Source organism: Temnothorax nylanderi, unplaced genomic scaffold, assembly GCF_030848795.1.
Source record: "Temnothorax nylanderi isolate EJ_2023f unplaced genomic scaffold, tnyl_v1.0 TNYL_tig0042_pilon, whole genome shotgun sequence".
Classification (NCBI taxonomy): domain Eukaryota; kingdom Metazoa; phylum Arthropoda; class Insecta; order Hymenoptera; family Formicidae; genus Temnothorax; species Temnothorax nylanderi.
Window position 1 is genome coordinate 173957 of NW_027249104.1, and position 12011 is coordinate 185967.

The window sequence follows — 12011 nt, forward strand, 5'->3', positions numbered from 1 at the left end:
CTGATTACTGTGGCCGATATTCATAGTCGGATCTTATTTAAAGACCGTCTTAAGTAATGTCTTAAGATGCTAATACAGTAATTTCATTGGCTGGAGTCTTAAGACTGCCTTTGACCAGACTTAAGACGATTTTAAATATAAGATCTGACTAGGAATACCGATCTGTGACTAATACTTACCCATTTTAAAAATTTGGATATTTTTTACGACCTTTGTATCCATCTGTCATCCGGATGATATGGAGGTAATAAAACATAAAAGAAATTCAATTTCATATCCATTACTTATTGACGATTGAGAAATTTCTCGTTTATTTACATTTCACAAAAAAAAAACACTTATAAAAATCATTTAGTTTACTTAGAAATGTCTGAGATATTTTGAGCATAAATTAATTAATTATCTTCATTAAGCTTAAATTAAATGATATTTAACTTATTGTTAGTATCGTCTGTAATTCAAATAATATTAAACAACACGAAGCATAAGAGTATGATTCGATAAGAGTATAATTTATAATATTTTATTTCCTTGGTTCAGCACGAGTCATTTCAATGTATGCAAAGTAAAGAATGCGAAAATAACAAAATATAACATCTGTAACTTACATGTAGTACTTTATTATTATATACTGTTCTAATTAATATATAATAATATATAGATATTATAAAATATATATATCTTGATAGAGAGATAAATAATTATACAAAACTTTGTAATTAAGTTACATATTATTTTAAACAACAAATTCGTGTAAAACTTTTTTAATCTACGACATCTACATAATGAGTCTATAAAGAGAATATTAGTGTATATGCGAATACATTCTAAAGAATAACTTTTTCACAGCAAGATATGCAAGTAATCTCAATTACGTAAGGTCGTAAGTATTCGAACTTACGTAACACAGATTATGTACGTTACATAGATTTTTTCTTCTTATAATAAATTTTATTTCTGTCTGTCAATTGACAAAGCTTTAATTATATTAATATCTTAGTATTAATTGGATTTATATAAATGCATGCAATTCTTTACGGTACAAATATTTTAAAAATATTGAAAATATTAAAAAATAAATTCTTTATTCGTTAATACGTTAAACGTTAATACATTAATATCTTTATGAAGTAACGATTGAGAGGCCTTGCCGGATTGCGCGATAAAGCAAATATATAAACTTAAAATAATTTATGCTAATTAAAAATTAATTAAAAATGCGGAAAGGAAACTTTATTATGAATCTACCAAAGGTCAATATTTAACAGATTTTGGTAATAACACAATGACAGAGACGGGTGATGCAGAAACGATTGAAAGTATTTAACGTAATCAAAAGCTATACTTTTACATTTGATCTATTAATATCATAAATTATTTTTTTACAATTTTTTAACAGTAATATAGTTTGAATTCTAAATATAGTCAATGTTATATATAATGAAAACGCCATAGAAGAATTGAATTATTAAGATACTGACGATGCTTCGTTGTAGTATGAAAAAACGGCTTGCAATGTTGGATTTTCTAATAGTGTGGCATCTCGAGAGAGTCTTTTGACTGATTAAGATATCAAAGAAGAAGTCGATACTTCTATGTTTGAGGTATGTATTTGTAATTTTTTAAATTTCCTTTTTAGGCATTATTTACATTCAGATGTATATTACTGCATGCATGTTATTACACAGTCATGATACAGCGATGGATACATGCTTTCTCTCATCACTATTGGCTGAGCACAAAGACAATCAGGTACTTTTTGTTAAATAACCGTTGATTAGGAGAAAGAAATAACTTTAATTAATTCCATTAATTTAACAAGTTATTTATTAAAATAATGAGTTATTGTTGCTTGCGTGTGTATGCATGTATGCATGTGTTTCTACATAATGCATTTTTTAATTTAGTATATAGAAAATGCGTACATATTTTTAAGTTATTTACATATTTTAAACGTACTTTATATAAATTAAACTTGTATTTTAAATGTATCATTTACATACCTGTATTTGGAACAAGTGCATCGAAATGTCCTTAAGATAAATATAGAACTCATAAGAACCTTTTTTTGTGAATGTAAAGCAGAGTAATAATATATGCTCTCTTTTGGCAATACACGGTCGTGTCAGGAAAGAAATCGATACTATTATGTATAACAAAGTCAACAGAAACTTTTATGAAGTCACTACTACATTTAAAACGATGTATAAAAAAAGCTTTACGTTTATATATCCCAGTGTCTTTTTTATCTCACAAATTATTTCGGAAGATGTACAATTAGGTATGTAACTGATTAATATTTTTTGATATTTTTATTTTTAACCACATTACAAAATAAGTCATCAAATGTTATATATAAATTATAAATATTTATAAGACAAGATATGTTTTTCAATTCTATAAATTATACTTATCTTGTTTTAATAAATAAGACAAATTTTTAAAGTAATATTTACAAAATTAACTGTTGTAAGTTAATTGTACATTAGTATAATGCAACTTTATTTAAATCTATATTTCTAATAAACTACAATTATCCTATCAACTTTTCTTTTATGCAAATTATACATATTCCGTGTCGAATCAAATAAATATTTATTTTTCAAATTTTAATAAAGCTTTCAATTTATTATTTGCAAAATGCATTTCGTTTTTTAATGTATTTTTGAGAATCATATTTAATACCTACTGAAATAATTCTGCACCGTAATATTTACGGAGTCTATAGAGATCTCAATTTCTTGGCCAAATCCTGAGATATTTGATCCAGATAGATTTTTGGTTGAGAAAATCCGAAATCGTCATCTTTACTCGTATTTACCATTCAGTGCTGGACCACATAACCGCATCGGTAAGCTGTATCTCTTTTTATATTTTTTATAAACAGATAGTGATACATATCAAATTGTAGATCAACGATTTGCTTTACTAGATATGAATGCTATAATAGTCCATTTGGTACACAATTTCTATTTGGAGCCTGTCTTTTATTTAACAGAGCTCCGGATACAAGTGATTTAATGATTCGTCCTATTCATTCGCTTCGTGTAAGATTTGTTCCAGTCGCTGATATATAAATACAAGCATTTAAAGCAAATATAGATTCAATGGACGCCATATAAGACAAACGAAAAATTTACGAAAAAAAATCACTATGCATATATTATGAGTACTGAATCAGTCACCAAAACGCATTCTACCATTTGAAGTGAATATGAACTTGTAGAGCGTAAAAGGCAAAACAATCATATAGAAAAATTGTTATGCGTATTATAATTGTGTATTAAATTATACACATTATAAAATATACATATATTGCGTACGTAAATATTATATTTAAACAGGAACATACAAGGTACCTACAGATAATTTCTTAACTAACGTGGAAATATTTTATTTCTCAGTAAAAACTTGCATGAATAAAAATTTGCGTGAGAAAAAACTTGCTTGAGCAAAAACCGATGATTAGTAGTTATCGCCGAATTGATTAAACTTTAGTACTGGATGGAAGAACTTTATCTTCATGAATTCATTAAATGCTGAACGTTGTATCCTTGAGATATTTCTTACTAATACTATTACATTGGTAATAGTATATGGTAAGATTACCTAGTAGTATGACTAAGCGTATCACAGCGTATGATGTAAGAAAGACAGCTATATAGTGTCCGATAATTTTTGACAAAGCTGAAGTGTGAAGGCAAATTGGATTAAACTGAATAGGAAAATTCTACATTTTGTGACTATAGCAATAAATAATAAGAAATTAATTAATAAAAATCTGCGAATCAGCATGCGTTCGCGCAATTCGCCGAGACGAGACAGTCCAGCATTTACAATCGCTACGCGCGCGACGAGGCATTGAGCGCTCTATAAATAACAACGACTATGCATGAGTGACGCTATGCGTGACGCTGAGCTTCCACACGGACACCCTGTACGAAAGGCAAAGGCATATATATAGCACATTTGTCCTCTTTTATTCCTCTCCCACCTCAGTCGACGAAGTGACGTGGAGATATCTCATTCGTAAGCGAGAATCTACTCAGACATTACGTCATAATCACTCCAGTCGCGTTGAATTTATAAGACGTTACCTTGTATGTTTAGGTCAAAGATGTAATAGCCGTGATACTGTTATTATCGCTGGTAGAAGTTGTTATAAAGTTTCTTCAGTTATAATCTTACCAATTATATAATTTTACAAATTTTACAAATTTTAGTACGAGTTTAGTTATAGTGTGAGTATAGTTAATCAAAATTATCTATAAAATTGGCTTTTAAAAGTTGATGTGTGATATAAGTGTTTATAAATGCAAAAGTGTTAAAATAAAATTACCCATAATACTAACTTGGAAATATTTTGTGTAAGGTAAGTTACATTACTTATACTTTATTGTATTAGAGTATGAGCATGTCGTTAAAGAAAAAATATATAGTATATACTTTTTTAAATTATGATTTAATTTAATAAGCGTAGACCAAGTTTCGCAAATTATTTGTTTTATAGATATAAGTGTTTCTCGCATAAAACATAAATTTTAGAAACTGTACGATGCTTATTTATTTTAATAAAATTTTTTAGACAAAATTTTTTTGGAGTATAAATATATACTATGTAACATCATATATATATAATATATATATATATATATATATACACATTGAGAAAAAAAAGTTTGTTAAAAAACGCAAAATGTGTTTCATCCAACTAAAATATTTAGTCCGATACGTTCAACTAAACATTAGTTGAATTAATTAATTTTTGATTTAAAAATGTTGATGGTTGATATGAATAAACTATACCTTTTTTAGTGCAACTTAATAATTGTTGAATCAACCATTAGATCAATAACTATTTTATCTTACTCTTTATGTAACTCTTTATGTAACTCGTTTTTGTTGTTGTTGATACTGATAAAATAATCTTATTTCAGCATATTACGCAACGATTATACATAATTAGTGTTGATAAAAACTGAAAGAAGAGACAAAACAAAGTTAAAGACCTTTAAATCGTCAACAATGATTATCACTTTACTCCTCTTGTGTGCTTTTACTCTATTACTATATTACTTTCTTCATTATATAAAATTCGTGCGTTTGATTAATAAAATACCAAGTATGCCGGCACTTCCAGTGCTCGGCCATACTATAGATTTATGGCTGTGTTCACAAGGCAAGTAAAACTTTTTAAAAATCTTTATTTTAATAATTAGCATTTGCTTCGTTTATAAGAAATATTTATTAACAAGTTTATTAATAAATAAATGTTGCAATTGGATAGTGTCATGTTTGGCTGAAAACATGATGCGACGAATATATGTTAAAGGGATTTATGATTATTAATTAAATCAATTTTTTATTTTTATGTAACAGCATTTATTAATTTCAATTTTTAATTAATATTCTCTATTCAATATATTTAAATACCAAATAGTTAACTTTAGATTAGAGCGCAGAGATTGATGAGATTTTACTATGTCTTTCACTCGAAGTAATCCAAGATGCATTTAAATAGATCAATCCTCTTAAAAATATGTAACAAAATATATACAATATATAAAATGAAATTATTTAGTTTTGATTAACAACGCACGCAAAAATAATTATACGAAAATAATATCATTAAATACATTGAATTTATTTCATTTAATAATTGTAATTTTTATATTTCTTACATTTTAGAGGATCTTTGGAAGCTTCAGCGTGCACTTTGTAAAAGTTATTATCCAATTTATAAACTTTGGTGCGGTCCGATTGCTTTTGTCAGCGTTCATCATCCAGATGATTTAGAGGTAAAAGAAATATTAAAAGATAAGTTAACCTTTGATTAATTTATTTTGTCAATTTATCATATAACATTTCAAAGATAAGTTTCACGGATATTCGTAGCACAATGCAGATTATTGTCAGATCTATGAACGAGAGATTGTTTTACGAACAATAACAATTTCATAGTGCTTGCTCAAACATAATTTTGTGATATTTTTACCGCAAGTTCATACACACACAAGTACTATATTCAAATTTTTCCATTTCACTATTAGTAAAAAAATATCATTATTTAATTTAATCTCGGTGCTGATTTTAGAAAATACTAAGCAGTCCAAAGGAACATCTTTCAAAAGGCTATATATATACTTCTTTCTATGCTTGGTTAGGAACTGGATTACTTACTAGCGAAGGTATTGGAAAGAATTTAACAAAATTCTTAATTCTAACATCTAGAATTCTATAGATAGTTCGAAATAAAGTTTGTATAAAAGACTATGTACAGCTTTGAATGCTTTGTGTTAAAATGTTATTATTAATAAATAATATAACAAAAATATAAACTATGTATTTAATATTATTAATATTTATAAATAAATACAAAATATCAAAATTATTACTATATAGTAATGTGAAATATAAAACTTGATATTAAATAAAATAAGAATTAAAGAACGGACGAATTAAATATCATTATTTCTAAATAAAGAAATATATGTAAATATTAAGTTTTTAAAAATATATGATACAAATAAGGTATAATTTTTAATCGCAGTTAATTGATACGCTATCTCTGTTGTATCAAGTTAAGTAAACAATACAGAACTGGACAAAGTTTTTGAACTAAATTTTGATATTACAAATTAGTAATTCGATCAGTTATTTTATTTTTGTTACAGGGAACAAATGGCACAGAAGACGAAAGATACTAACACCTGCGTTTCATTTTAATATATTAAAACAATTTGTTGAGATTCTGATTGAAGAAGGAAACCGTATGACGAAATCTTTGAAAGATAGAAAAGAATCGACTATTGATGACTTAGTGCTCTTTGTCAGTCATCATACATTGAATGCAATATGTGGTAAATTGATATACATATATAATTTATGAAACAGGCTTTGTCTTAGCACAGATTTTCTATCAAGTAAACATCGGTTTATATTTGTACATTATTTAACAATTGCTTCCTCATAGAGGAACAGATTTTTTTGTACACGCATCTACTTCTACAATTTTTTAGATACCGAGTTGAAATTTTGCACACAAATAGAGTATCATAGAAAGTATGTTCTCCTCCAATTTTCTTAAAATCCGTCGACCGGTATGGATTTTAAGGGAATTTTCTTTTTTCATAAAAGTGTGTTTTACGCTGTAGCTTTCTCAATATTTGAGATAACGGTCTATTTTTAATTCTATTATATTCTTCAGTCTTTTCTACCCCTATTTCATGTATAATTTTTTAAGATTTGGTTGATTAGACCCAGTTTTATAAGGCTCCTATATTTGCACGGATTCCTAGAAATTTCAACGAAATTACGCCATACGCTGCGCGACGTTTACTCTGCCGCGTTCTCTCACTCGCTCGAGAAGTCCTTGGAAGTGGCATTCGTGAAAGAACGATCTTCCAATTTCGTTTCCCATGATGAGTCAGACGATACATCATCCCACAGAGTTCTCCTTCGTCGCTATCGTACTCGCCGACCTTGTAGAGATCCTGTGGCCAGCATATGCTAATGTGATCATCAAACCACCGTCTGTATTTCAAGAACTAATCAACCAAATTTTAAAGAATTATATATGAAATACGGGTAGAAAAGACTGAAGAATATAATAGAATTAGAAAAATTGCCAATAATTTTTATATAGGTATTTAAAAAATTATTTTAAAGTAGAAATAAAAAATTAATGTATAAATAAAAAAAGAACAATTAAGAAATATCCGCAGTGCGCAAGTAGAAACTTGCACATTGCTTCCTCATAGTCTTTAAGTGGGCAAGTAGAAACTTGCACATTGCTTCCTCATAGTTTTTAAGTGTGCAAATTATAAATTTGAACGTTACTTCCTCACAATTTTCAAGTATGCAAATTATAAATTTGCACGTTGCTTAATCAACATTTTATTTCGCTCATAAAGCTTCCTCTATGAGGAAGCCAAATTAATAAATATCTACTAATAATTATGCATAAAAAAATAGGCTTCCTCATAAGAGGAAGCTTTATGAGCGAAATAAAATGTTGACTAAGCAACGTGCAAATTTATAATTTGCATACTTGAAAATTGTGAGGAAATAATGTTCAAATTTATAATTTGCACACTTAAAAACTATGAGGAAGCAATGTGCAAGTTTCTACTTGCCCACTTAAAAACTATGAGGAAGCAATGTGCAAGTTTCTATTTGCACACTTAATTTTTATTCATTAGAAACTATATATGTATATATTTTTAACCTATCGAGTTAAGTTCATAGATGCAGTCTACACATGCAGATATGTTGAAAAAAGAAGAAAAAAAAGTGGTCAAAAAAATTGACTTACACCACTATGGTTTTAACCCCTCCATATGTATATATCTAACCTTAAACTTATACAAGTTCTACAATATTACGAAAAAAAGGTATAGCTTTCAATCAAAAAATTATTTTTTATTTAAATTAGTAAGATCTGTTAAAATAGCAGAATTAACCAAATAGCTACTTACGTCAGTAAATGTATTTGCAGAAACCGCTATGGGCACTTCTTTGCAAGATATGGGCGAATTCCAAAAGCAATATCGCGAGGCAGTCCACGAAATGGGAAAGATTATAATTTACAGGTAAATTACATAGGTAGCAATTCTGATTGAATACATTATATAATTATAGCTATTTTTAATATTAATACAGAAAAGTAAAGCTGTTGTAATTGATATACACTAAAAATTATATAACTTATAAAGCTAAAAATTATATAACATCTAAATTCACATTTCTTATAAAAAACAATTATATTAAAATATAATATGGTATAATAACACACAGAACAATGAGACCGTGGTTAAATCCCGATATGATATTTGCATTAACGCCAATGGGTAGAAACCAAACCAAAAATCTAAAAATATTGCATGGTTTTACCGAAAAAGTGAGTAAAAATTGTGTTACATAAATTTGTGAGAACTTTTTCTTAAAAACAAAAGTTACTCTACTAATCTGAATCAGTGAAAAGTCACTGAAGTAGCATACTTTACACTGATATCACTGATATCACTGATTCAGATTTAGAGAGTACGTTAAATTTAAATAAAATCTTTCTGTGTAATTTAATATATTAGCAATAGGTTTTAGCAACATGATAATATAAATATTAAAGATATATGTACCTATAGGTATGCTGTTTTTGTAGATTATTGCGGAAAGAAAACAATATCATGAAAGCACTGATGGACGATACTTGACGAAACATTTTAAAGATGATGTAGAAGACGATAAGGAGGTGATAGGAAGTATGTATGCACAGTATACCTAAAATCCATTTATATCGAATTAATGTTCAAACTATTTTATTTACTTAAGTTAAGAAAAAGCGGCTCGCTATGTTGGATCTTATGCTGTTGGAAGCTCTTAATAACGAAATGAATGATTTAGACATCAGAGAAGAAGTCGATACCTTCATGTTCGAAGTAAGCGTTGGTATTTCATTGATATGCTATAGAAATTAATACACTGCAAATCTAAGGGTCGGTTGTCCCAACTTGTTGGTAAACTAACTAATAGTTAAATCATACATATTAAATTATAACTTAAATATTATATTTGTATGATCAAAAATAATATTAAAGCATATATAAAATAAGCGCAAAGGGAAAAACCGATTAAACATAAAAATATTTTTAATTCTTTTCTTATTGAATTATACGTAGTTTGCATATAACGCAGAAATAAATTTTAAAAAGTTTTTTCCTATTGCAGGGGCACGATACTGTAGCAATGGGTCTGACTTTTGCAATATTACTGCTAGCTGAACACAAAGATGTCCAGGTATTTTTAATAATAATTTATTCAACCAGTGACACAATCGATTAATTCTGTTAATTTTTTATTTATAAGAAATAGTTTTGAAACAAACGTTAGAAATATTGATTTACAAAGTACATAAATATTTTTTTGTTTTTATTTACAGCTCAAAAAAATTATATATAAAAATATAAGTACTGCCACATTTTCAATTAATAATTAAAGAAACATAAGTCATCAAATATACAAAACTTTGTTTCCTGGTAGGAATGTGCAAGAAATGAAGTTAGTGCAGTCATACAAGCAAATGATGGAAAACTTACCATGTCAGCGTTAAATAATATGCCATATTTGGAAAGATGTTTGAAAGAATCATTGAGATTATATCCTAGTGTTCCTTTCATATCGCGAGTCTTATCAGAAGACGTAAAAACAGGTGAATAATTATAATAAACTATTATATATCATATGTATTTTAGCCAAAGAATTGTGAAAAAAGTGTTATACGCCGAAGTACAATATATAAACCTTGATTGTCTGATATTTTAATATCAATTTATACAAAAATTTTTATAATAACTATTTATAAGTTTTCTCTTTCTCTCTCTCTTTGTTTCCTATATTACATAATATTTCCAATTTCAAATACATAATGTTGTCAAAATAGAACTTGTCAATTCTAAACATTTTTATACAGTTGGTTTAACGTGTAATGAATTTTTCAATTCATAAAATCATTAACTTATATAGTAAAAAAATTGTACCTCAAGTAAAATAATTTACATAATATGAGTATTTGCATATATGTGTGTTTTCACTAATATATTGTTTAAAAATTATATTTTGTTACATGCTATTTTCAGAATCATATTTGATACCTGCTGGATCAGTAATGCACTTAAATATCTGCGATATACATAGAGATCCCAATTTCTGGCCAAATCCAAATGTATTCGACCCAGATAGATTTTTACCTGAAAGAATCCAAAAACGTCATCCCTATTCTTATTTACCGTTTAGCGCAGGACCACGCAATTGTATAGGTAATATGTTAGATACTAATTTCTTGTTATATAAACAAATTTTAATTAAAGTATTTACGAATAATAGGACAACGATATGCTATGTTGGAACTGAAAGCTATAATAGCGTCGTTGGTACACAACTTTTATCTAGAACCCGTCGATTATTTGAAGGATCTTCGGTTTATGACAGATATGGTAAGCCGTGTTACACATCCGATCCGTACACGATTTGTGCCAATCGATCGTGCCGTCTGATTCATCTAAAGCGATATAGTTTAATAAGTAGAAATAAACAATTTTTGGGTAAGAATTGGTCACAGGGTTGTTATGTTCTTGTTATACATAGTTATATACTTTTATATATTGTACTCTATATTTACTATGTTGGTGTATGATCGTTACATCTCTTCTTAATAATATTTAGATATTACTATATTTAGAAATGTATCAAATTATTAAATATAAATTTTATTTTATAAACAAAAATTTAATTTATATTTAAAAATATGTGCATTTTGCATAAACAGTTTTTATAAATATTTATTTTAAAATTAAAATCTTACATTATAACCAAAATAATAAACTTTAACATATGATCTTTAGTGTGATCGTATCGTATGTGCATCTATTTTAATGAGTGGATAAATAATTAAGGATTCTCGATAACAAAATTAACAAGTTGTTGCGATCTGATTACCTGATGACCCGATTATTCGATTAAGATGTTGTAAGCGATCGCAAGTAGTAATAACAGATGTAACAACAAATAGCGAGCGAAATTTAGTAATAACGAAATAACAAATAAGACGAGTCAGCACAACACTGTTGCATGATCAATACCCAAAATCCGATCGGTGCAAACCAGTGACAATACGAAAAACGCTGATCAAGGAATAGCCCTGAAACAATTCGACCCTGAAACAGCGACAATACGTCGAGCATGCCAATTAATACGGAAGAGAGGACGTATGGGGAGCGGGCAGTCTTCAGAAAAAACGCGTAGAAAGTTAACAGCGGTCAGTCTGCGCGGAGATTTAAAACTCGTTGTACGATTCGAATTAAAAGCGTTTATTAAATTTCTTGACTAAAATAATTGTGGTTATGATTTCTTGTAACCCCTCGCGGATCGACGAATCTCCGTGCCCGGAGCGGCACAACAATATTCATTATGTGTAATAAGAAATCAATATATGTGCGTGTTACATGATCTGATAA

The 12011-nt window shown here is 28.0% G+C and overlaps 1 protein-coding gene across 1 annotated transcript; it reads left to right on the forward strand.

Moving 5' to 3' along the window:
• The first annotated feature begins 4098 nt into the window (after nt 1-4098).
• On the forward strand, nt 4099-11889 carry LOC139771638 (cytochrome P450 4C1-like). The gene is made up of 13 exons (XM_071704562.1): nt 4099-4372; nt 4938-5179; nt 5689-5798; nt 6095-6188; nt 6675-6860; nt 8498-8591; nt 8797-8899; nt 9161-9260; nt 9331-9437; nt 9727-9795; nt 10039-10207; nt 10635-10814; nt 10882-11889. Exons 2-13 carry the CDS (start codon nt 5026-5028, stop codon nt 11049-11051), a joined length of 1536 nt encoding a protein of 511 aa, XP_071560663.1. The 5' UTR covers nt 4099-4372; nt 4938-5025; the 3' UTR covers nt 11052-11889.
• Nucleotides 11890-12011: the final 122 nt, after the last annotated feature.